We start from the raw sequence: 27,346 nt of genomic DNA, 5'->3' as shown, positions 1-27,346 counted from the left end.
CATCATTTACCAAACCCTGTATGAGTTTAACATACGTGTTCTCACCAGTTCTGTGCCGAGAGACTAAGAAGTTTTGAGCTTTCTTAGGTAATTAGTTTTGTATCGGTCGAAGGTGACATCAAGGTATTTAGTTTGGACTTTTGTTATATTAGTAACAACATAATATAGATCGGTAGCAGTTTTTCAGCCATTGACCTTTGTTTAGATCTGTTTAAACAATTATACTAGTCTTATTCAAGCGGTTTTCTAAATGTTGATTCAATTAAATGATTTTTTTCTATGATCTGCTTACCAGATTGCATTGGCTGTCGGAAGCGAATGTGTTGTGGTTTTCCACCTCGTCACAGGGGAATTTGCAAGCTAGCTAACTAGTCAGGAAACTGAACCACTAAACACAGAGGAATGTTGCTCGTCTTTAGGTTGTGTTCTCATCCATTCCCCCTTCGTGGGAAGGTGCATTGCTATCTTCAGATAACATGCAGTCACAGCACAGCAGGACTACGGTTTTGGGTCCATTACTAATCCTACTTACTTCTTAGCAAGACCACCCTGCGTATTTGATGGGGACAATTGGTTAAGGTTAGGTTTGACCTCAAGTAGTTAGGCTCAGTATGGCCCACCTGAACAAATCCACACACTAGCATGGCACATGCAGCTTGTTTTCTGCACAGGGCGGTTCTTACCAAGAAGAGATTTGTGATAATGTCAGAGGCCTTCTTCAACACACCATCGGCTGCATGTCTGCTCTACAGTTATTTAAGACGTCAGTTAGCAAAGCAACAAAAAGGTTGACTTCTTCAGGATTAACACTGATTGCCACTGCTGACATCTTCACAAAATCCCTCAGTGGGGGGGCGACTCACACGCCGAGCCGACTGTCTGGAAGCCCACTGAGATCCATTTACAGCTGACATAAAGCGGCTCAGCAGCTCACACCGCATTGAACATCCTTGGTTTGCTGTAATTAGGCCACTACAATTTCATCACCGGATCTTCTTGGTCCTTCTTGGTCATGTGGTATATCATTAAAGTTATTATTTTTGATTAAGGGAATAAACATGTCAATATCAATTTGAGGAGCTATTGCAGATCTGTGGGAACACATGGCGTAGCATGGAAACTCTTGTAAGAGGTTGTATGATATTCATCCCTTGAGCAAAACAATCTACTATTTAAAAACACACACTGACCTGATGACATGATTTCACCCCACACTTAATGTGACAGTGGTCATAACTGCAGAGAAAACAAAGACATGCGTTGAATTTGAAAATGATGGAAAAACTGTTATCAAATAGTGACGGTCGCTTTGAAAAGCGAAGTGACCCTGCTGCCAGAAGCCTCTCTCGAGGGGGATGAGGGAAGCAAAGACCATGTCGCCTGTCCGCAGTCATTTGAATGCAGCATTTAGCCGTGATTTATGTGAAGGCAAAGAAGCACTATGAGAAAACGTTTTCCAAGCGCAACAGCTTGCAGCAGTTTACATTATATGGGGGGAAAACCACTGAAACAAATATTTGACAGGCCTCTGTAATGAAATGGATATATTTATACACATTTAATCGAGTCAAAGGCGCTGTAACTGTAACAAATGCACTGCTTCACCAAAGGTCTGTGCACTCATGTAGTTTTACTAATGCTACAGGAACCTTAAATGAAAGTTATTAGAGGCATAATTCTCCTACAAAGATAATACTCATAATGAACGAAAAGACCCCATGTTTAAATCAGACATCCGGAGATTAACTAATTCAATTTTGATTAGGTTAATATTTTCTTTTGCTCTTCTAATTAGTGTGTTTAATCTCCCATATTTTCCTGAAGAATTGAATGACCTCACTGACACATCATATCAAATTATCTTTTGCAACATCCGGAATTCAGCTTGCTACCAATGAAACGTCAACAAATTAAGATGTCCACAGATTTTTCAGACAGGAGGCTTTTTGTAGCCTCAGTCTGAGCCTAAAATAAAATACCTCAAATAAATCAGGAGCAGCGCCTTGACCACGATGCTTTAATGCACGCTCCTTGTCACCTTTGAAACGTAAGGAACCTTAAGGAGTAAGATGGAAATTCAATAAAGGAATGAATAGGTTTTTTTTAATTTTTACCCTGTTGTAGTGTTTAATCTAAATATCAAAGGCAGTACGCAATTTAAAAGAGCCTGAGGATAGTGATGCACAGTGTTGGGAAAGTTCACTTTCCACATGAACTAGTTCAAAGTTCAGTCCACAAATTTTAAAATGAACTAGTTCAGTTCATAGTTCAAACTTAAATATTTGAAATAAGTTCAGTTTCAACTAATTCAGTTATTTTTTTCCATATGTTGCTGCAAGCAATTATTTTTCTAAATTATTGTCACAGCCCAGAACCACAGACAGCAATTATTTGATCAGTTTTAACACTGAAGCTGTGCATCAGATTTCATCTTCATATCCAATTTTGAATCCTTATCCAACCAAGGTTCACATTAGCATTGAGGGGACATTGTTGCTTTAATGTTGCTGTCCATTCACTCCACACTAGCAGCAGCTGCAGCGTTCACCCCTACAGTACATCCTCAAACACATGCTGCTTGAATGGTCTTTTTTAAATAAGAAATAAATACACGACAGTTATCATTAAGGTGCAAATGTTTGCAAAGAAAGGTCAGATTCCTCCCATCCTCACCGACCTTGTCAGTAACTTCATAAAACTCGTTTAAATTATTATACGCCGTCTCTTTGCTACACGCTGCTGTCGCCTCCATTCGTTTCTCTCTTTTTTTGATGACGCATGCGCGGTGCGACGCTGGAGGCTGGTGTTGCCAGATCGGGTGTTTCTTCCGCTACTTATTAAGGCGCGTTTACGGTGTGTTTTCTATAGAAATCTGGCAACCTTTTTGAACGACGTTAACCTGAAAGAACGCGCCGTTCAGACACCAGAATGAACGAGTTCACAGTGACGTTCATCGGGCATTAATACAGTACGTTCAGTTCACGTTCACCCAAAATATGAACGAGTTCATGAACTATCGTTCAATGAACGCGTTCAGGCACAACACTGCTGATGCAACTGAATGTAAAATGGGGAATTTTGAATGCCTTGCTGGCTTCGTTTGTTTAAATGTTTTCAGCCATGGATGCTTGAAGTTGCTTCTCAAAGCAACTTCACGTTAGTTCATAGTTAGTTAAGTTAGCAACTCACTAGTGAACACATCGTAGCATAGCTGAGGGACATATTTTTTAAAGAATGAGCTGGAACACAGGACTTCAAGTGGACTAAAATTAAAATAAAAAATGAATGAAAAAAAGTTAAAACTGTATCTCTATGAGAAGTTACAGATGGATCCAACGTGTGGACGGCTATCTTGTCCGTGCATCACGTAGAATGACTGAAACCACACTCACAAACGCACACATTTACCAAGCAGCAGGTGGAACTTCAGTCCTCTAAATGCACAGGCGAGAAGACATGGACATAACACCCTAATTAATATGTCACAGTGAAACATTTTTTAATGACTTACAAATGGGGGTTACTGCACACTGCCCTGTGGCATTTATTTACAGTGAGGCTGAGACTTACTGGCATGAGGCAGCACATATAGCAAATTCTTAGACATCTAAATTAGAGGGGGCCCAAAGTGTCGTGGCTTCGGGTACATGTGGTCTCAAACCCCCCTCGTTCAAATTTGCGTCTTCCCTAATCAGTGCCAAATGGAGATTTTTTTTCTCCTTTTCCTCAGCTTGGGCGAAACAGAAAGAGAGAGGAAGGAAGTTGTTCTATTCAATGAGAGCCTTCCATTTTAATTTTATATGGACGCGTCACGTTGAGGCCCCCCCCCCCCCCCTCCCTCCTCCCCACACACACACACACACACACACATAAACGCAGCAACTCTTACAACTACCAACGCTTTCATGTGTCCCAGTCAGCGGTCGGTGGGAAAGGAGGAACAATTGCTTATAATTAAGAGGTATTCGTTTGGGAGCTGCAGGGTGCTAAATTCTTCATACACATGGCACTTTTTTTTCATCTTAGCAACACTGTCAGACAAAGTTTCCAGAGCGAATGCAGCACGAAGACAAATAGCTCGAGGGGTCAACCAAAGACAGTCTGCTTCTGAGATGCAGATATTGTTTTGAAATCAAAACGTGATTAAAGAATAAATCCAGAGTTCCTATCAACGTTAATGGCCATTGTCAGTGGTGCTACTTAAATTAAACAAGCGGAATGTGAGGCTATTACTGCACTTTTAATCTTGTTTGCACCTAATGCCACAGTAAAAGATTTCCACACTTCACCAAGCATATGTTAGTGATTATTAATTAGTGTGTTGCCTGCATTTTTAGGTAATAAGAGAAACAACCAGTAAAATTGAGTCTCATACTAAGGCAAATGTCTACAATTAAAGTTTACAATGTGTTTGTTTTTCAATAGCTTTTTAACATTCAAGCTGATGCAACTACTTGGCAGACGGAGGCTCAGAGCAGCAAGAGTTCCTCCTGCAAGATAAACAGAGCTGCAGCAAGTCACAGTCACAGTGAGGGAGATTGATGTGGGACGGAGTCTCTGCCAGCGTCCCCCCAAACCATCAAGACGAGCAGGAGGCAACATTTGTCACAGAAATGACAGTTTATTCATGAAAGTTTCTCCTTAACTAAACTCAAATAAACAAAACAAATGTCCAGCCTACTCCTTTAACTACAGACAAAGTGTGTTTTGATGGATACTGCTGAAATTCAATGGAATATTAGATTCTCATTACTATACCTGCATGTGTTGTATGAATGTTCTCCTGCAGTGAACACTAAACCCTTTTCTGCTCCTGACTCAACTGTACAAAGGGGTCACTTTTTCTCTGCCCGTCGCCGTGGGCGACGCAGTCATTCAGTCGATTGACGGAGATGAAGCCTAATTCTCCAAAGCAACACTCTGCTCGGGCACTATTGTGTATCTGTGTGTGTGTGTGGGGGGGGGGGGGGTATTACTACCATAGCACTGTCATTTGGCCCTGCTGACATGGCAGAAAAGCGTCTGGGTCACAGAGTCAGCTGGCACCAGAGCTAATGGGCCCGGCCTCTGTGTGTGTGTGTGTGTGTGTGTGTGTGTGTGTGTGTGTGTGTGTGTGGACACAACGGTTTTGTTGCGTGCAGATACACATCCCCCCCCTCCTCGGCCCCCCCAGCTCTGCTCTCGGCCTACAATGGGCGGTGCTCTGAAACATGGAGCTGGGTGATGACAGGCCGATCGGCGGGGGACAATACGCTGTAATTTGTGAGGGGCCTTGCCGCGAGAGGAATGATGGGTAATTAAGAGGAAGACACTGAGAGACACGGCGGGGGCTCGGTGACAAGCGACAGGCCATTGGCTGTGTGCACCGACATCCAACAAACCCTGCTCTGGTTCTCCCATAACACACACACACACACACACACACACACACACACACACACTGGCCCTGCTGTCCCAACGACATTCACACATGCTGATACGGAAAATTTAAAGGGTCAGCTTATTTTATAGATAACCGCAGTTTATCATTACGTCTTATTGGCAAAGCTTTAGCCATCAGTTGAAGGATTGAGTCCAACACATCATTGTGACATTTGCTTTATTTGGACGCCACCCTGAGGAACTCACTAGTGCAATTTTATATTTGGCAGAAGGGATTGACGGCCCGAACAAAACAAACTCAATATTCACCTTGGAGTGGAATCAAAAATCGAAATGCAATTTCTATTTGGCATTGGCGAACATTACAAGATACAATGCTTGAAAAGGAGATGCTCGCTCTTTGAAGCGTACCCTCAGCGGTCCGTTTCTTAGGTTTAGAGATCAAGGGAGGCTTTGGCTTAACTTGATGTTTGTTTTGGAGGATTTAGTCTGTGGTTTTCTGTTACTTTGTCTGCGCCTTTTGAGAATACCTGTGTTTACCCAAAACTCCCATTGCAGGGCACTGTAAATCCTAATATGTAACTGTAGTAGTTTTGAAATGAGGCCCAGTGTCTCTTTCTGATGACAATTAAAAAAAAACCTCTTAATTAAGTTAATTAAAAGAAAAAGTAATTAGTTAAAGATGACTGAAAGGAACAAGACTACATTTTCCTCAAAAGAGTCTAAGAGACTCTAAGACCAGCTGCGAGAATGCACACCCTCTTCCCGTCCATCCCCGTGTGGAATGGTGTTTTTGGGGCCCGCCTGAAGGCCAGAGGAGGCACTGACGCGCTCCCTGTGACCAACATGAAATACACTTCCGTCTTTGTACCAGACCTCCTGTCTCCAGGCACGACCCGTGGAGTCTTCCTGCGACGGTCCGAAGACGCTTGCATTGGTCGCTGCAATCGACCAATCCAGGGTGCACCCTGTCTCTCGGCCTGACGTTGACTGGGGTTGACTCCGGCGCCCCCCCCGCCACCCCGTAAAGAGGATAATGACGGGTGATCACTACCGTCTGTTAGAAGGCAAACAAGTGCGTGAGGGAATCCTGTGAGTGTGCGCGTTAATGCGTGCTGATGTGTGAACACACTCGGCGCGTAAAATTGTCATGCTGTTGTCAGACAAGGAGAAAGAGAACATCAGGAAAGAGTAACAGGAAACATTCGACCAGACAGAATAAAAGGTTTCCTTTGGATGACGATGAATAATTGGCAGACCGATAAAAGGAGACCATCACATCATCTACATACTGTACATCCGCTCTGAATAGCCCAAACTAAGTATGTCATCCCCAGCTTTTATTTACTATATCATTTAAGTTGTATTTCATATATATATATTCTGTTTTTATTATTATTTTAAAGCATTTCCATAGCATATCACCAAAAAAAAGCTGTGTTTGAAATCCAATACCCGCAAAAGCCATTTCGCAGGAAAATCTCTCACGTTTTCTCTTCCCTGAGCTTTTCTTCTCTTCCGCCGCAAACCCTTTCATCTCGTGGTGCTTTTCACCGCATTGCTGCAGGGAATGTAAACCGCAGGACCAAATCCTCAAGGCACGCGGCACATATAGCCTCCATTCCCACAGACCCCAGAACCCCATATCAGCCGATGTGTGCACATCCCTCCCTCACATCTCCATCGCAGCCTGTAAATCACCACAGCTCACTGCCAGCCCCCATTGGATAAATGTGCTGGAGTCGCTGACTAATTGAAAGCGTTGCAATCTGCCTGTTCATAGTGGCGCTGAATTGAAAACACCAGGGGAGGAAGACAGGGGGGTGAGGTGGGGGTGAGGGGGGGGATGCTGGTAGTGGAGACGGGGAGGAGAGAGAAAGAGAACAGGGGGGACGTCGGGAGGAGACAGGGGGAGGCAGGGAGGGAGAGGAAGAGGTTTTGAGGAGGAGGAGGAGGAGGAGGAGGAGGGAGAGGAGAGGGAGGGGGGGGTAATGGGATGCTGATAAGGGAAAGGGAGGAAACGCTGCTGAGGAGGAAGTTCAAGGAGAAAAAGAGTCAAAGAGAGGGAGAGGGAGATAACAAGCAGTGACTTGGTTGTCTCTTCAAAGCAAACCAAACGTTTGTAACGACCTTTCAGGACAATCGCTTTCTGGTCTGATCCGGTTTTAATGGCACAAGTTAAAATGTTTGTTTTTTGGGAAACAGTTGTTTTTCTCTCATCGTTTAACATCGCTATCCACTAGGAGGAACGTGAGAGTTGTCTGATCGGATGCCTGCAACAGAACCATGCTGTTTATCTATTTGAATATTGATCCACTTTTGAGGCTGTCTGGTTTCTAAAGGCTTTATGTTCGTGAACCACAACGTCCACGGAACCTGGGTGTGTAAATGCCTCCTCTTAGAGATAGACAAAGGGAGCAAAAGAGATAGAGAGAGAGAGATCTGGATGAGGAAGAGGGGGAGGGGGGGGGGGGTGTCTTTGATCTCAGTGCATGTCTGCCATGCTGTTTTCCTTCAAGGCTTCCTGGTAAGTTTCAGTAGACACCAGTGGGTCCACTCCAGAGGATCGGACGCTAATGGATCAGTTAAAGGGGCCTATGCTTTATGGCCGGGCTAAGTGTTATCATCTGGGGTCAAAGACACTGACCATGGAGCAGACTCCTGCCAGATAGCCGCTCCCCTTGGGGATTACAGTAGGCCCTTTGCCAAAGTAAGGAGGCGATTGAGGGAAAGTGGTGCTCATTCTTTGTTTTGGTTCGGGTTCATTCATCTCACTCAGATCCATTTCTCATATCGCATTTTTTCCCCTTTTCCCTCTGTTTCTTTCCACTTTTTCTCTTGATCTCTCTACGGACACGCGCGTCAGGGGAAACCTCTGCAAAGCCTCCCGAGCGCTGTTCGAAACCATTTGTCAGTTGCGCGAGACACAAAGCTGACGCTGGATTCCAGAGGCTGGGGTGACCCCCCCCTCTCATTCGGCAGTTCATCCACGGGACCTGTCAGGGCCCCGACTGCTTCAAATAGGACGCAGGGCCCGTCAGATAAGGATCACAGAGACAGAGACGTGCCTCCTAAAGTGATCATTCTGTGTCTGTGTTTTTGTTTAACGAGCAGCCCGAGGGCTGGATTGACGGCTCGTATTCGCGCTCTAATTGGATGTGAAAGATTCCGTCATTAAGTCAATTGGCAGCTGGTTTTGATCAGGAGCCGTCGCACTCGCTCACAGATTTCATGGCATCATTTTTGTATTCAATTGGGAAAGGGAATACCGGGTCTGTGCGTGCACGCCGGGCCTCTCAATTGTGGCTTTTCATCACGTCATGTCAACAGCACGTGTTGTCGCCAGCGTGTCGCAACCGATGCAAAAAACGACATGGTTCAGTGGGCCAAGTGCAGCCGACTTAATGTTTTTTTCTTAACTCAATGTGTTAGTTTTGCAAATCTAGTACATATTACTGTCAAATGAGCTGATCCTGCCAACCAGTGGCACCTGTAGACAAACCTGATCTTCTCTGTGCCTTGTCAATAAACCCCACTGTTACACCTGGAGACGTCTTCCCTCTATATATTAATCTATAATGTAAAAGTTTGATCTGCATGCTTAAAAAATACTCACAAAAGCCACAAACTTGTATTGATCCACAGGCGAACAGCGTAACACTAGTAACCAGTAATGAGTGTAATATTGTGCATACCTCTCTATATATATATATATATATATATATTAGAGGTGTACTTTGGGTCTACCAGCCGTTTTTCAAGGTATCTGTCTTGTTTCAGTTAAAATACACTGAAAGAAACAAAACACACCTCCCGTAAAGCGACCACTACGTTTTTATTTGACGAACCATCAATCATGAAACGCTGCTGTTTACACCTGACAAACCCCTTGTTACGCACCAAAACCTCTCAGTGAAGTAGAAGAGGGAACCAATCGTAAAATAGGCCATAACACGTGTTTCAAATTGGCCATTGGTTAATGATTGGTTTACAAGGGCCCGGCTGGTTATCGGCCCAGTGGCGTTTCCCCGCGTTGATAAAGCGCCGGGGAGCTGTGGCTCAATTAGTTTGCATCGGGCAGAATTTCCTGCAGACTTCCAATTAAAGCCCTCGGCCTGTTGAGGGCTCACGCAGTTATTCGCTATTAAGAGAAGGCTTTGGGAGATCTTCATAGTAAAAAAAAAACAAGCCAAAGCATGTGGGTTTGCAGGGTTATTCGGTGCAACGCAGTGATTGAGGTCCTTGGTCTCTGCTTTTTACGTTACTGGAAAGTGTACACGGAAAGATAAACACTTCATATGGGGAAATAAACAAAATCAAAAAGGGTAAAACAAGTTCATCTGTTCAAAGGAGCAGTCAGTGCTTAGGGGTGATTGCAGTGTAGGCTAGAGTGATGCAGTGTAGACAAAGGACGACAGTAGATGATTGCAGGGAATCAATTTTCCATCCCGCTTGGCCCTTCTTCTTCTTCTTCTTCTTCTTCTTCTTCTTCTTCTTCACAATGACCTCCGGGAGAAAACCTGCCCTCTGCAACCAGGGGGATACACACAAAAAAAAAGGCCCGTCCCACGCTTTCATTTATCAGGTCTGCTGTTCACGTACAGGCTGCAAAGTGTGTTGTTTGTAGCGTCACTGAAGAGGATGGTTTCTGAAGAGTGTGTGTAATGGAGAACAAAAATGACCACTGAGCTCTGGCGATCTTAAATCATCATCATGATGAAATTCTACAAACAATGCTTTTTTTTTCTTCTTTTTTTTTTACAAAATACAAACATCCCAATCAACCGTTCTGCAGAGGGTGTAAAACTTCAAAGACGAGCCACATCATTTGATCAGATTCAGTCACACACTTCAGAGCAGTGCCCCCCCGCCTGTGGGCCAGGGGCCTTTAAAATCAAACAGAGTTGGATCCCGGGATCACTATCACACTCGCGGCTACGACGACATGCACAACCACTTATGATCACTTATGACAAGTCAGTGGACACGGCGGGCGTCAGCTGATCCACGCCAACAGGCACCGGGAGCGGCGCCCCCCCCCCCCGCGAGAATCCCCGCCCCCCCTTTAAAGCCCAAATTATCCCGTGGAGCCCGTGTCGTTTCAAAGGGCCAATAGTAGAAGATGTTGGCCCTTGATAAGGGACACATGTGTTCCATCACTTTTAATTTAAGCAGGGTTTCCTGTAAGAGAAATAACCCTGGAGCGTCAGGACAAAACAAACAGGTTTAAGCACATAACAACTGTATTTGTAATAGGAACGTTTTTCATGGTGCATGGAAATTGTTTTTCGTGGGGGTTTATTTCTTGTTTTTTTTTTTCAAAGGCGGCACGGTGAATGTGTTTCTTTTTTTTTCTTTTTCTTTTCTCAACATCAGTCTGTGCAGCATGACGACAGGTTTCCAAACCTTCCAAAATTTGATTACTGGTCTCGAAACAATGCCGTAGTCACAAGTCCTTCTTGGTTTTTCTTCTCTATCGTCTCTTTCTTTTTTATTCTATGAAGTTTGGAATGAAGACAAAGGTAATGTGTTTTAAAAGGATGCATGCAGGATTTACAATAAAAGATGTTGAGCTGAAAATGATGATTCTTGATTGTGTGCGATGGAAACAAGAGTTGCATATGGCATATGGTGGTTTTCAACAGTCAAAGTCAAATCCCTGTCTGGCAAATAAACCATCTTCTGTGTTTGGGTGCACATATAAATTCAAATTTGCCTCTTCTAATATTTATTAAGAACGAAAACGTGAAAAAGAGGATTGAGCTCTTCTCAGTTTTCACAGTATTGATGCCAGTCTGAATTCCAGGTTCCGCAGGATGTATTTAGCATTTACAATTTCTCATTTACGGGGATATTATTACTTCACTGGCACCGAGCCCCGCTTTTTGAAATCCCTCCTTTCAATGTTAAACCATGAAGACATTAAAGTCTTTCCTTGACTTACAAGACATGACATCTGTGGAAACATACAACCCAGGTCAAAGATGGAGCTCGTTAAAAGGATTGCGCACAACCACAAAATTTGCAGAGAGAAAAGGGAACGAAGAGAAGACAAAAAAAATGTTTAGTTAGCTCAGACTTCAGTCGTCGGGGGGGAAGCTCGGCTCTGTAACTGGCCGCTGGAGATGAGAGACAAAGACAGTTCTGTGCAGGCCGCCCTGTCGCGTTCACTTCATCACGGGAAAATTCTGTTTGTTATCGACAATGGCTTTTAACAAGCACCAAAGGGCAAGGAAGGGATATGACTTTAAGGAGATAAAACCTCAGAATAACGTACACTGTACTTTTCTCCCTCTGATGTTAAATTAGGACCACGTTTTTTTTTTTTAAAAGGTCAGATTAAAACGCTGCTGCGTGCGGCTATTTGATTACAAACGGCTTCCCCCAGTGTTCAGTGGCTTTGCAATGTTGCTCTTCTCATTTTTCTAATCAAGCAAATTATCCTTTCATCCTCCTGACTTAGGTATTCAGAGTCGGCCTTTTCATTGCTGCGAAAAATAAAACTAACCTTCAACACAAGTAATACACATCACCCATGCAATGATTCTCCCCTACAGAGTACAAAGAAATGTCAAATTGACTTGCTCGGTCTTAACAGCATCCGGAGCCAACAGTCAGCAAGGCATAACTACAGCTAACTATTTGTCTCATTAACTGCAGTTTGTATCCAATTAAACCAAGCCAGGGGGACACTTAATGACCCCACAGACAAGCAAATTACAGAGTTTATATTGCAATCTTTAATTACACTTTACTAGCTGCTGCCACAAAAGTTATTTAAATCGTCTTATTTTTCCGAGGAAATCCAAAAGACGAGGCCAACGCTCCACGAGACAAGTTTAAACAACCCAGAACGGGTCAATAATCCCGTTCGCTTCATTTGGAACGCTTTCCCTCTCCCCATATTTGCTAAATTGCCCAACATCATGATGCAATTTGGGTTTTTTAATCACCACTTTAGCAGTTACAGCGCGGCTGTCCGATTTCCTGCAACAAAAGTGTGTAGTGCCATTAGCGCGAGCAATTCCACACAGCAGGCCTCCAGTTGTGCATGTGATCGGCCCGAGAAGAAAACAACTGGCTTCATGATGGAAAACCTGAGGTAATGTCTTGATCGTCCCACCTTGTTGTGGTTGTTCTCGGAGGCAATTACGTTTTGCAGCCGTTACGGGGGGGGGGGGGGGGGACAAAGACCCGCAGACGGCAGATATAATTCCTTGGCCCTGTTGCGCTGTGGAGTGTGTGTGTGTGTGTGTGTTTGTGCAAGCTCATGCTGGATTTCAGGTCTGCTTAAAGTTACACCATCTCATATGCAAAGCTGAAATGTGCGACTGAGATTCCCCCAAGAATTCCCCCGAATGGTTCTAGAGGAGTGCGGGGAAGGTCAGCGTTGAGTCATGCAGCTGATGGCAGACCGCTGGGGACGGTTTGCTGCTGGGTCGTTGTTACGTTAACGGACGTCAAGGCTGCACATCACATTTTTCGTGGACAACCACCGCCTATAGAAAAAGTGTATTTTTGTACATACCTGTGGCCACATGGCTGACAACATGGAGGCTGACCTCATCGTTCTGTCTCACGACCCTTTTCAAGTCAAACAAGCAAAGCCGCGCAGCGGGTCAGATATTAAAACGCGTGCACCTATAGAGTGAAAAGAAGAAAAAGAGATTATTCTCGTCCTAAACTTAGTCTTATATAAATGCAGCCGAGGCTGCTGGGGCCATATCTGATAAAATAGATCAAAATTACATTATTGGCTTTTATAGCCCACTGAAAACATAGCCCAAAGGTATGCTATAATATGCTCGTAATATGTCTAAGAATTGTTACCATCTGGCCTGACTGCAGGGAATGCCTCTCTCTTAAAAAACCTCAAAGTCAAAATGATACAAGTAAAATTCAGCATTCATAACCAGGTTGGCTTTTCGTGGACGCCTGTCCACATGGATTTGGCTCCACGTTGTCTTGAAGACATGTAAATAGAATAAAGTGGAGTCCACCAACGCTTTGTATTGATTCTGAGTACAGTATATCTGAAGCCTGCCGATTCATGCCTTTAATGAGTTTCTCTTTGTGAAATGTGTTACTTTGTCCAAAAAATATATATAATAGAGATGTTGAAGGGAACAGGTATCAGTTTATAGTTGTTTTATCGACAAAATACATTATGTAATCCCTCTGTCTGAGAATGAAAACGTTATCCCCTGCCATTTTAACCCCTTTTTTCTCTAAGCTACACTCCTCTAATCGCCCTCCTGTACACAGTTTCAGTCCCCATTACCTTATTATGAGATTACAATGTCAATATGCTCAGAACGGTGACAATTACAGTAAGTGGTGGAGTAATTTTCGGCATTAAATGGGGTCTTTGTATGCTGTGCTGCTGTATATTTCGGCGGCTGAGAGAGGGCACACACACATTCCCATACGTTCATTACGTTAAGCAGGCGTGAAAATGCACGTGTTCAATATGTGAGGCCTTATTCCCATATAAATGCAGAGGTACATATTTGTTACTCTGAGTCTCAAAGACAAGCTGCCATGGAGCAGGAATCCTGTGTGTGTGTGTGTGTGTGTGTGTGTGTGTGTGTGTGTGTAAGACCGCTGAGGCCTTTGGCATATGAAACATGAGTCCCTGTTTAGCAGTGTGAACCGTGGGGGGAGAGGGACGGGGAAAGGGACGGGGTGGGGGGGGGGGGGCTGTTTTCTCAATGCCTCCTTGACCTGTCACTATTGATGATGTGTGTATGTGCGCGGACCTGTGTGTATGCATGTGCATGTGAGTGTGTGTGAGAATCCGGCAGACATCTGCAGGGGGACAACCACCCCCCTCAGCACCCTCCCCCCCCTGCTGCCGATATCCTCTCATGCCACCACCTACCCCCCCCCCCCCCCCTCTCGGCCCTCCTCTCCTCCCCTCTCCTGGCGCCCCGGTATGAGAGAGAAAGCTGTTGTTAATAAAAAGTTTTCAAAGAATGGGATGAAAAGGGAGGTGAAATTGAGCGGCCCTGGCCGTATTATTTCTTCTCCGTATGGGAGCTGGCCTCTCGCGGTCTCTCCGACGCTCTCGGACCGGGAGGGGGCCGCTGGCTCGGTGACCATTACTGCCCCGGGGCCAAAGCAAATGATTTGCCTCTCTGAGGCTTCAAAGGGGAGCAATTACACTTAAGTAACCAAATGAAAAGATAGCCCAGCTTGGCAGCAGTTTGGGGGAAACAGTGGAGGCCTTTGAGGGAAGAGGCACCACACCTCAGGAGTAATATGTAACAGCTCGCATCACAGAGAGAGTAAAAAAAAAGAGAGAGGAAGAAAATAAACAACAGAATATTCTGCCACTGGATTCCGAAAGAAAGACGGTGCTGAAACCTGCCCAAACCAAAACAACAACATTGTCTAGAGCGGTGCACCAACCCCACCGATAGCTTTTAAAGCCCTTGTGGTCATATTGAATCACAGACCCAACCACTGGCCGCTTGGACGACAATATCATACAAACACACGCTGTTCGCAACATTATATTGCGGCGAATTTCAAAAAGATTACATTTGAAAATGTTTCATTTTTTATTATTCCGCTACTGTGCTGCTGTGTTGTATTTTCACTGCTTTGTTCTACGGTTCATTGCTCGCGAGACGCCTCGGAAAAGGTTGCAATCTCTTTGCTGTGTGTGTGTGCGCCCTGAATCCCATTGAGCTTGAGTGGATGAAACCAGATATAAATCATAAAGCTGTGTGACACAATAAATAACATGAATTGCCATCTTGAGTACCATGAATTTTGCTCCAGTGAGTGGCACACACAGAGTCAGCCTCGCCCCACTGATGAAAGAGTTGAGAAAGGTCCCATTGAGAGAGGTGGAGACTGGGAGTTGGGGTCGGAGAGCTCACCTGTGGAGAGGAGTCTATAGTCGCATAGAAGGCCCAACAGCTGCCAGGGTTGTAAGTCTAGGCACCTAGCAGAGCGGCAGAATGGAGAATGCAAGGCACTCTTTCAATGCACTGCCACTTAGTAACAGAAGGCATGTGCCAAACTTGCAGAATGAGAATGAAAACTCCCCCTTTGGAGTTCACAAAATATCAGCACCGACTCTCTTTTTATCCCCTCCCCTCCTCTTATACCCCTCCGCCCCTCCGCCTTCTCTCTTTCTCTTTTCTTCCTCTCCTTTAGTCTATTATAATTCCTCCATAAAAGAACAATGGTTGACTGAAAGACCCCCAAACCACAGAGATATACCAACAATCGGCAGGGAGAGGGGAAAAGGAGGGGGGGGGGGGGGGGGGCGCGGCTGAAGTGTGGAAGCCATCAATTACTGAGGACCTAAAGTTAACATCCCAGCAGGATATGTGCATTAGAATGCAGATATGGGCTGGCCATGGGCAGCAGATGCCTAGCGGAGCGGTCAAAAGAGCGCCCCGAGCTCACGAGAGGACATATGCAATGTGGGAGAGTCTCGTCTCCCGACTCTTGCCCCCGAGGAATCCGCAGAAGAATAGAAAATTAAGTTGAATGATGATTGTAGCAGCGGCTCAAAGGAGCCATTGTCTGGAACGAACTGTGATTGTGGGTTTAAAATGTGACCAACGACGGACGTCTCATAAAATCCGATTGCCAATACACATAAATCTCACACTTACGCAGGGGGGGCGAGATCTCCATGGACGTGGGGTTTGCTACTGCAACAAGTGGCCCGGCTCGGGTCTGACACACACACACACACACACAGAGAGAGAGAGAGAGAGAGCCTTCGACACGCACTGCCCTAACAGGATTTCCCCCTCTCACCACATCCCTCCATTCTGGCCGCTCAGCAAGACTCAGCCCTCTGGGCTTCCTCGCGCCGCTAATTTACACTATAGCCTGCAGGCTACCTTCACAACCAAGAACACTGCAATTGTATTTTCAGGCTCATTAAGCAATGGCACTAAAAAGAGGGAGCTCTGACCCCCCATCTACTTTCCCGTCGAGGCTCTGTTCAGAGGGGAGGAGAGGGGGGGGGGAGCACAGAGGAGATAAAAGGTGGGAGAAAGAAATAGAGCAGAGGGCTAAATTACAGTTGTGAAGCTCTATCGAGTTGTTTGCGTTCACTACATGTGTTGGTGTGGGGGCCCGGGTGGAGGAAGAGGAGGAGAGCCTTCACAGTGGCTCCTCTCGATCTTCTGAGAACCGATCCGTCTGCTCGGTAGCGGCCCCATTCAGGATCAATCCATGCTTGTTTGTTTGAAAGAGACCCCGCTCTTTAAACTTCCCACCCTCTCCATTGTTCGACTTCTCATGGGGAGGACTTTGAAATTGTAATCTCGGTGTATTCAAATACGCGCATTTGTTCTGACCTTTGGGGACTGCAATAACATTATTACTATCAGACGGGCATCGCCAATTTGGATCTGCACCGAAGCGTCAAATGGCGAGTTAGATCGCGACAGAGTGGCTGAAACCAGTGGCAGACTTTTTTTTGTCACTTGAAACAAAATATAAAGGCGGTCTGAGCACATTTTAATTTCCCTGCGCTTTAAGAGTTAAAGGAAACTTCTAGGGGGAAAAATGTATCATTAAAATATCACAAACTGACTGCTATTTTTGTTACATTTGTATCCATCCATCCATTTTCCTCCGCTCACCCGGGGTCGGGATGCGGTGGCAGCAGGCCCAGCAGGTCCACACACTCTTCCCTCTTACACGCAACATTTCCCAGGTGGCAAGCTGGGAGATATAATCCCTCCAGCGAAACCCGGGTCGTCCCTGAGGTCTCCCACCAGTCAAGAACTGTCAGAGAAAAATCATCCAAGAATTAGAAAATAACACAAAAAGAAAGAAATTGGTTGCAATAAATGTACTGTTTTCTCCTCACAACATTTAAATGACACCTCATAGATGAGGTGCAGGAGGAAGACAATTTTTTTTATTAAACATAGCAGATTTCCGTAACTTAAACAATAGTGGCTGGCTTTGGATTCGCGGGGATTGGAAGCTAGTAAAATATAATATGTACAGTATGCTGCTGCCTTGTTTCCTATTTTTCGCCTCAAATCTCCTGAATTGCAGCGTTGGCTTCTAAGAGCGCATGAGATTGTGGCGACATTCTTCGGTTCGTGAATGAGACCACAGAAAGTTCCTCGTCCCCTGTCCTCAACTCGCCCACTCGCATTGTCTCCAGACTTTCCTCAAGAATGTGGATTTCTATGGCCGACGGAAAGCCAGACAACATTTGCCCGAGTGCATTGTCCCCTCCTGTGAGTTTTCTGCTCAACAATCTCTTTTCCCGCCAGAACCAGCGTTTAACGCGGGGCTTGGGCGGCTCTGATGTTGATCGGAGCGCGAGGGCGGCGCTGTCGGGGGGGGGGGCCGAGGCCCCAGGGCGGCACACTCGCTTGCTGCCGTCCATCCCGTCTCGTCGGGGCCCGTCGCTACGGGCCTTTGTGGCACCGTCGACGCGGTTCACAGGGATTGGGTTCCACAGCTCGCTCGCTCCTCTAAATGATCGGTTTGTTTGTCAGAGGGCCTCGCTTCAGCGCGGGGGGGGGGGGGGGGGGGGAATTCACACGTTGTTGATGGAGGACAGACACCAGCTCACCTGGACTCCCGTGGAGCCTGAGTTCATCCGCCGGTGCACCTGGGGAGCGCGGCCTCGACGGGGTCACCTCATGAAAGCAAACCAACACACGATAGGAGATTGATTTCCCCTTGTGGTTTTGGCACCAGCTGACTAAGTGGTTTCACGGAAGAATCGAGTATTGAAAATGGCCCGTGCGCATACATACACAAGGAGAAGTTCTCATTTCTGGTGCCGGCTGAAAGGGGGGAAGCTTCCCATCGAGCTCGCACCGACCTTGAAGGACAGATCTGCTTTCAAACTCACTAACACCTTTTGGCATAGTTCCTTCGCCTGCATGCTGTTACAGAAACGTCTTTCGGGGCCGCTGAGAAGGCCCCCGGGGCCAAATACACGGCACCAAACACCGGGGGGGAGGAGAGGTAACTGTACTTCTACTGTAGACATATCTCTGGTTGTATCTGTATCGGATGAATCTCTGTGTGTGAATCTGCTTCGTTCCCTCCTTTCACAACGCGGCGACGAGACAGAGGGAAGGGCACACGGTCGCTGGGGTTTAAACCCAAACCAGCTGGGTGCCGAGAGGCCCCGGTGCGTGAGACAGAGGGCCTGCTTTGTCAGATAGAAGGAGCGCACTCAACATCAGGATTTACTCAAGTAGAATCACACAGCAAAGTTTAACCCTCTTACTTGATGAGGGGTAAACTCCTCCTTGCACCTGAGGGCTTGCACAAAGCCGACCTCTAGTGTCCTCAACAAAACTGTTTTGTCTCCTTTTTTTATTCATTTCTAGGGAAACAGAAACTAACTTAATTAAATAATTCCAATTGCATGACAGTCATATGCTGCTTGATATGCCGGCAGGACACAACCGACTGCTTGTGGTTTCTACTTAAGTATTCATTGTTTCATCCAATTAAGCATGAAGAGGATTAATGGAGTAATTTGGTAAAGTGAATTATTGGGGGAAGAGGGAAGTTCTCGCATTAACAACCGGCTGACTAATCCAGCTTTGTGTGTTAGTGTGGATGCGTGTTGTGCTCATGGTGTCCAGGAGGCCACAGTGTGCTCCGGCTTGGACCCGCTGGGAAGAATTCAAAGGATGTTTAGGAGAGAATGCACTTCTCGTTGTGAAAAACTAGCTTCCAGAAGGGACATTGTTGTTCTTTGAGTGCGTTTTGAACAAAATGTTTTATTATTATTTTTGTTCTACGACAAAGAAGAACCAAAGGTACAACAACAACAACTGTATTCATGTGCAGATATGTTGGTCCGCCACGTGCATTTAAGGCTTTATGATTATGATTGATACGTTTATTAGGATAAACTCAACCACCTGCAGTAAATAGAAACTATAGAAACGCATGCAGCTGCACAAATTATCTAATAATCTCATACAAATTCAGGACATGTAATATTTTAAATACATTTTGCTTATTTAATGTGGTACTTTCTACTCAAGTGAAAGTTTGAATGCAGTACTTTTATTTGTATAAATGATCTTATTCTGCTGAGAGTATAAAACTCCTGAACAAAATGTTTCCACAATCCTTTCAAATAAACCCAGGTACAATTATCCCAGTGGAATAAATTGTTTAGCCTTTAACAGGATTTCGATGACGAGGGATGTTTTGAATCGAGTCCCACCCCCATCAGCTTGTCACCGGACGTGAATGAGTTAACTGTCAGCGCCTGCTTCCTCCCAGCTCCACGCAGCGCACTATGAAATATTTGGAGGACAATTGGTTAAGTGGAGTTAACCGTTGCCTTTTTCTCCCCGAGGTATCTTCCTTTTTGATCCCGCCGAGCCTGGCGCCTCGCAAAACACAACTTGTCTGGCTTATTAAATAGTATGACCTGGAGAAAGAAAACGCCTGTTGCTTCTCAACTGAGGCCATTGTGAAGCGAGAAGGGCTCGTGACAGGCCTTAAATTGCTGTAATGCTGTGTGACCGAGTCATTCCTGATCGACTTCTATCCTGGTCGCGCACCTTTTTCTCATTTGATTCTCAGCTGAAACGTTTGTTCCGTTTTTCCTCTCACAGTCATTTGATTAGAAATATCGTCAAATGTATTTATGTTTGCTTATTTTATTTGAATCAGTTGATTGAAGGTATTTGACTCTTCCCTTTAATTATTTTTTCTTCTCCTTTGATAAAAGCATTTACTTTGATATTGACATGTGACTCTTTAGTTCCTGCTCAGCTTTACAGTAAGAGAATAATTCAGCGGATAGTGCCGATGGAGAGCCTGGCTAATGGATTTAAATGGTCAAGAGAGATCCTCCCCACTGGTTAATTGCGCTAAAATTGGTCTAAGCTACTTTGTGAGGGCCATCAATGGCCCCGCACCCTATGGGGTCTGTATGATTAACTTCTCCTTCCTTTCAAAGGCCTCTTGATCTCCCCTCGGAGGGCAGCGGACCAATCACAACCACACCCACACACGTCACGGGGCCGACGCGACGAACTGATTGGTTGGACCGGGGACGGGGCACAGCCCTTGTCCTTTTATAGAAGACCCCGTGCAGTGCGTAAAGGGGCTACTGGGCACCGCTGACAGCGCGGAGACGCACATTGGATAGTGTACACCTCGGCGATTCCATTCCTCCTAACGGGCCACACGGAGGTGCATGGCCCCATCTCCTCGTGACACGATGAATCCTGTGCAGGGGTCGCCGTCCAAACAGCTTCATCAGAAAGAGGAGACGGATACGGAAGGCGAGGATCTGCAGCCCAAAGACATGACCACTGACAAAGGATACAAACTCCAGCGGAGCAGCCTCCCGTTCAGCGTCGAGTCGTTGATTTCCAAGAAGACCACCTGTCGGACTCCTTATCCCCCCGCAGACCTGGCCGTGGCCACGCCGAAGCCCGCGCTGGCGCAAGGCGCGCAGTTCTCCCCAAGGACTCTTTACGCGGAGAGCACGGTTGCCGCGGAGAGCTCGCGGGGTGTTTCCTGTAGTCCCAGCGAGGACAGCCCGCAGTTTAGTGAGAAAGATCAGAGCACTTGGTACAAGACGTCCTCCTTTTCTACTCCGCCTCGTAAGTTCAACCCTCTGCTGTTCTCAGAATTTTGCAAACTTTTTCAGATGTACTCATATTCTACTAGTAGTTTAATAGTCAGATACAGATACAAATACAACACATTATACAACTCTGTTTGTTTCACACTCATATTGATGTTGCCGCTGCAGCTCTGCAAACATTCCCTTCTTGTTTGACATTTCGTAACTGCAGATACATTAGAGCTTATTATGAGAAGCACTGCGGTGGTTCTTATCACATCGTTCTTATTTAATTCTCATTATATGTTATATTTACTTATATTAACATATACAAGCAGATAGTAAAGGGATACAGCGGGTTTAAGTTATAAATGTAGCGTTTGCACAACCGGGGGGGGGGGGGGGGATCAGTTTCAGACATTTTTCAACATAAAACCAAATAGTTGATGTCTATTAGTTTGCAGCTTGCGTTTGCATTTAATTTTGACATGCTCACCTGGCAATCCATGCTTAATTTAACCTTCCCTTCAATACGTGTTCTCCGACAGGGAGCTCAAGTCCAAATCAGTGCACTCTACGGAAGCACAAAAACAACAGGAAGCCTCGCACGCCCTTCACTACCTCGCAGCTGCTGGCGCTGGAGCGCAAGTTTCGCCAGAAGCAGTACCTCTCCATCGCCGAGAGAGCCGAGTTCTCCAACTCGCTCAACCTGACGGAGACCCAGGTCAAAATCTGGTTTCAGAACAGGAGGGCCAAGGCCAAGAGACTGCAGGAGGCCGAGCTGGAGAAGTACAAACTGGCCTCCAAACCCATGCTGCCCGCCTTCGCGCTGCCGCTCCCCCTGGGAGCGCACATGGGCTCTCCAACATGGGGCCCGTCTAACGCCTTCCCGAGGCCCAGCCTGCCGGTGCCGGGACTGTTTGGCGGACCCGTCACTTATGGGATGTATTATTTGTCTTAGTACTGCTCTGTGTTCATGTGGACGGTTACAAAAGGAAAATAACGTCTTCTTCCATGGTCACAAAACAATTATAAGCGGGATGGTCCGTTTTCTTCACCTCAGACACAGTCAATTATTGTACTATTTTTTTTCTGAGAATTATAATACATTTTGGTACACATTTTGACATGTAATGATGTGTATTAACGGACAGGGACGAGTTCGCTTAGTCTTCTCATTCGATGACCGTTCTGTGGCTTGTGGATCCACAGGCCTAAATTACTGAGGGGAGAGACAATACAAATTGAAATGTCCGGTTTTGAAACAACACATTGTCTTAAATATCTTACTCCAGCGCTTCCAGCGTCCCGCGCAGTTTGTGCAAGTGGACTTTCAATGTGTGAAGGCCGTGGTCCGAAGCGGAGTTTTGAAAGCAACAGAAAAGTACTTAAATGATGTCAGTGCCTTGGGACCAGTGTATCACTTGAAGTATTTGTCGTCATTCAGACTGTTTCTGGTAAAACTGCAGTTTGCCAGAGTTGCTGTTTGAATGTTAGTTTTTCCTACAGCATCGCGAATTCAAAGGTTTTGTACGGAGCGAAAAATATATTTTAGAAAAACACGTTTATTAGATATTTTTTTACTCTCACTACGTGGCCTTTATCGGAGGGAAAATCGCTTTTTCTTTGAGGAAAATTGCTGTAAATGTAAATAAAAATGTCTAGTGTTTATAAGCCGCCTCGCTTGAAGAGAAGCAGGAAATGTGGTATTTATTGAATATCTTTGTATCTGTACTGTGTACATACATCACTCTATTCAAATGTTCAGTTACTTGTAAAAACTGATTTTAGTAAATAAACATTATACAAGACCTCAAAGTGGCTGACTCGTTGCACAACTTTTTTCACTGTTTCATTATTTCATTTAGATCCTATCGTCAAGTCAGATGAATTCAGGGGAGATTCTCCAACAAATATGACCAAATCGAAGCATTTAGAAATAGATGAGTTCATATTTTAATGCAATTTCGAATGAAAGCAATGCGAGCGTGCCAAACCTAAATAAGTGTTGAAAACCACCTATCCATTAATCAATCTAATTTCACAAGAACAAAGAAAGAACAAATATTATCATTCGATGTTTATAAATTTTGTTCAAGATTGCATGATAAATTGGATATATTATATTCATTGCAAACCTTGGAAATATATTGTCAGGGACATCAAAAACATAACGTAAACCCCTGTCATGCAAAAAGTAATATTTGCAAAATGTATAATATACACAACTTGTCTTTGGCACTTTTCAAGGAAGAGTTTTGATACGAAATTACAATTCAATAATAGACCAGGAAATTACATTGTCATTTCCCCCAAATCCCCAAAATATACTCAATAGGCATATCCCGTAGAAAATTGTTTTCATTAAGACAGATTAAAAAGTAATGTTTATAAACTCCTAAATGGGCCAATATTCAATATTCCCCTACTTGTAAGATATATTGTTACCTCGGCTCTTCATCATTTCCGATAATGTTGCACAAAAAAAATAAAATCTTCGACTTAATTGAGGGGAAAATATGTGTTTGGGTGTTCGTATATATCTTTTTAAACGGCGCCGCTGAATCAAACGTTTCTATCCTGCTGTTTGATTCACTTAATGGAGCCAATTACATGGTCACCCTTTTAGTTATCATCTCTTTGTGAAAACATATTTAACTCGGGTTATATTGTAAAGAGCATGACTGTTTCGTTTTTCATTTCACCTAACTACAATCACAACAACTTGACCTACAGTTCATCGTGCACATATATTGTAATGCTGTCCCTATTAAAGCACCTACTAGGTGAAGATCATTCGTTTGGAACTTTTGCTGACCGTTGCTGCATTGATTGCTGTTTGCATAGATATACTACATATAAAGCCTTTTTATGGCTGTCCTTACTCTGTCTGGCCGGTGGAGGGCGGAAGCGGGCTCGGTGTTGCTGCTGAAGACGAAGAAGAAGAAGACGCACTTCCGCTGGTCCACCCGTCGCAGATTACACTTTGTACAGCGAGGTGAGTACGTGACCGGCGCGACTTTGCTGAATGACAGAACGTCAAATGAAAAGAAATTGAATAGCTGTATGTGCAACTCATTCATGTATCATTCTGACTGAGATTGAACAGTTTACCTGGCGTTTTTTTGTGAAAAACCTGGAGTAACTGAGAGACTTCACTGACCTTGTCTAGCTAGCTAATGCAGCTAATGGCGCTAGCTACCGCTAGCTAGCCTTGCAGCGGTCTTAAATTGAACATAATGTCAAGGGCCCGGTGTCATTGGTTGGGTCTTGTCAAAAGCGTGTGTTCCACAATCTTTTCTTTTCTATTAGTTACTTATATGCATAATCATCTAGCACCAGCTGTCGTTCGGTTTTTATTAAGGTTAGCTACTCGGGCCTGCTGTTTACTGAAGACAATCATGTCTGATCTCTAACATTGACGTAACCATAGACATGTATGTCTATGAACGGAACCCGCGCTAATGCCACAAAGTGTTTCATCGTAATACAAATATCTCCTACCCTCCGGTTACCTTCAAATTTACGAACACCTTTTACCATTGGGGTCAATTTGACCCCAGCGATTTAAACACCCAGAAAATGATCATACAGATCAGAACAAAATGTCACTTATTGACATTTCATTTGAAAGATCATTTTCATAATATATTATAATATTATATATAGTATAATATATGATATATTTCCAGTGTCGGCAGCCTAAAGGCTTGTTGTTGCTTCGCCTTTTGATTTGTACATTCCTGTCAAAAAGAGCAACCCATTGTAGGCCTGCAGGTCGGTCACATCCAAGTCTTTCCAACTCTCCCCGTACACTCCCCTCCCTCTAAATTTGTCATCTCAAGTCGATCCTTTTCCATTGATGGTGCTATGAAGAGCTCAAATGCTGATTGTCATGGACTTGGCTGACAGCGTATCTGTCAGAACCTGGAAGCATTCTGATGACATTAGAAGCACTAAGTCAACCTGTTTGTTCATCTGGGGAGACCGACCATAATAACTTTACATTTTTGGAGGGCAGAGTGTTTTCTGGTGGTTGAGAGACAACAGGGTCAACAATGAGGGTCTTATTCTCATCAGAGGAGGATGCCTCATAATCAGGGTCCTTCTCAACATCATCTTTTGTCTCAGACACATTCTCCTCTACGTCACATGATCAAAGAGCTGTGACAAAACCTCATTGACAGAAAATCTTTCTTTAGAATTCATTTTCAGTTGAGAGCAGAATAATAAAGGACCAAGATATATGCTTCAAAAGGCTTCAGTCTCTCAGTAGCCCCACCTGCAGCAGTCCCAGCTCAACTGGGAGTCACTTAATAAAATCCCTTTTACGTTATGTTAAATGCTTAGCTTTTGTTAAATAGTTAATTTTACGTTATAGTCATTTTGGAAAATGTTTTCACTCAATCTCAATAGCATTTATGCTGTGTTGTTTTCCAAATAGTTTAACCTGTAATAAAAATTGGGTTAAACAATATTGTTTTTTGTTAAACTGTAAAATCAATGCAACACACACTAAACATTTATAAGTTCTACTAAAATGTTACCTCCATCAGCTGTGTGTGTTTGGACAATATTGTACTGTATTGTAAACCCACTTCTGTTTTCCATCTAAATGTGGCCTGGATTTTTTTACTAAAAAAAGCTTCTTCCTTCTACCTGTCAGACAACCAAGATGGCAGGCCGACGTGTAGCCCTGAAATCCATCGACTGGCTGGCGTTTGCTGAGCGTGTCCCACTAAACCAGAGGAGCATGTTCAACGCGCTGAAGACCCGCAGTGATGCCATCTCTGCAAAGTTAGTTTCACACCAGCAACAAACTTTAGAATGTGTGAATATATATATATATATATATTATATATATTATATTATATATATATATATATATATATATAATATATATATATATAATATATATATATAATTAGTGTTAACAGATTGCAGCTACATTTAGTAGTTTTAGTTCTTGGCTCTTTGCTTATAAACCTGTTGCAAGTAGTTTGGTCAAGCTGATCAAGTGTTTAGCCCACAGAAGACTGTATATGCCATAAGGTGCAGACAATAATGCAAAGGTCGAACATGTCTTTTATTCTTCCTCATGAGTAAATTGCATTGGGCTATTAATTGGTCTCCTGAAAAAAATGTTCTAATACTACAGTATTTGCTCACCACATATTGCTGTTGGCTAAAAGATTTTCTCATTCTTGTATTCTTTGATTTTTTTTATTCTGTAATGTCCTTTTATTAGTTGCCTGTTGAACTCCGTCTTCTCTGTTCAAACCAGACTAACCTCACTGCCAGAGGCTCCAGTAGCCATCGACTGGAGCTTCTACAGGAGCAAAGTGGCCAAAGTCGGAATGGTTGACGAGTTTGAGAAGAAGGTAAATTTTACTTGACTGATATAATTCCAAATATTAGGTTATTGCTTTATGTTTTTAATTTCAAACAGCTTTAATGGTGACGGTGCAAGTTAATAATTATAACATTCAAACTACAGTTTGAATCTCCTTTAGTTCCTCTGCAAAAATAATCAGTTTAGCTGGTGGTGGCAGCGCAGTCAGAATTTCCTTCCATAGCTTGTTTGTTGCAGTGGTAAAAGATGAATGTTCCTCCCTCACAGTTCAAAGCCCTGCAGGTCCCTGAGCCTGTTGACACGCAGACAAGCGCCATCAACGCACAGGAGGCTGAAGCTGTAAGTGATGACGTCAAAACAAATCTGTTTCCTGAATTTCAGCTTTACTCTACTGCTGTACCATGTGTTTTACTTCGCACTTGAAAACAATGCAGTCAAACCAACGTTTGCAGTCGTATCTATTTATAACTACTAAAGTAATTTTATGATTAAAAAAATCAACAGAATTTAGTTAATCGTGTAATTCATTCAACAATAAAACAGGTTTTTAAATAAAGCACACAAGCCACAATGGGAATTTTTCAATTATTAGAAAATACTAACTTTCTATACTTTTGGCAATTTTTTGGATTGTTAGATGTAATAGTTTCACTTTTCTCCAACAGAACAAAAGTGCATCAGCCTACATTGCAGCTTCTAAGAATCGCATTGCTGAGTTTGAAGAAAAGGTGAGACTAGAGGTTCTAATAAAAGATGTCTTGGATGTCTTTGGGAAAGCTGTATATATATAACCTCTTTTGTTGTCCCTCAGATGAATAAACTGAACAGCATGGTCCCCTTCGACCAGATGACCATCGATGATCTCAATGACGTCTTCCCTGAGACGAAGTTGGACAAGGTCAAACACCCCTACTGGCCCCACAAGCCCATTGCGGAATTGTAATCCTTTTACCTGAAACTCGCCTCATAATAAAGTTTATGTATTGTATAGAGAAATATTGTGATGGTTTTATTTTTTGATATGTGATGATCAGTGTTTCTTTTTGGTAATATCC

At 44.1% G+C, this 27,346-nt stretch overlaps 2 protein-coding genes across 2 annotated transcripts; both read left to right on the top strand.

Annotated features, from left to right (window-relative positions):
• The first annotated feature begins 20,332 nt into the window (after positions 1–20,332).
• Positions 20,333–22,744, top strand: LOC119217362 (homeobox protein MSH-C-like). The gene is made up of 2 exons (XM_037470875.2): positions 20,333–20,975; positions 21,487–22,744. Exons 1-2 carry the CDS (start codon positions 20,564–20,566, stop codon positions 21,897–21,899), a joined length of 825 nt encoding a protein of 274 aa, XP_037326772.1. The 5' UTR covers positions 20,333–20,563; the 3' UTR covers positions 21,900–22,744.
• Positions 22,745–23,842: 1,098 nt separating this feature from the next.
• On the top strand, positions 23,843–27,287 carry atp5pd (ATP synthase peripheral stalk subunit d). Its single transcript, XM_037471021.2, has 6 exons — positions 23,843–23,936; positions 25,605–25,735; positions 26,223–26,319; positions 26,559–26,630; positions 26,957–27,019; positions 27,103–27,287. The coding sequence occupies exons 2-6, from the start codon at positions 25,614–25,616 to the stop codon at positions 27,232–27,234; spliced, it is 486 nt and encodes a 161-aa protein (XP_037326918.2). The 5' UTR covers positions 23,843–23,936; positions 25,605–25,613; the 3' UTR covers positions 27,235–27,287.
• The last annotated feature ends 59 nt before the right edge of the window (positions 27,288–27,346 follow it).

The sequence above is a fragment of the Pungitius pungitius genome, chromosome 9 (genome assembly GCF_949316345.1).
Source record: "Pungitius pungitius chromosome 9, fPunPun2.1, whole genome shotgun sequence".
NCBI lineage: Eukaryota > Metazoa > Chordata > Actinopteri > Perciformes > Gasterosteidae > Pungitius > Pungitius pungitius.
The sequence above is the reverse complement of the archived record's forward strand: the minus strand, read 5'-3'. Positions and strand labels throughout refer to the sequence as shown.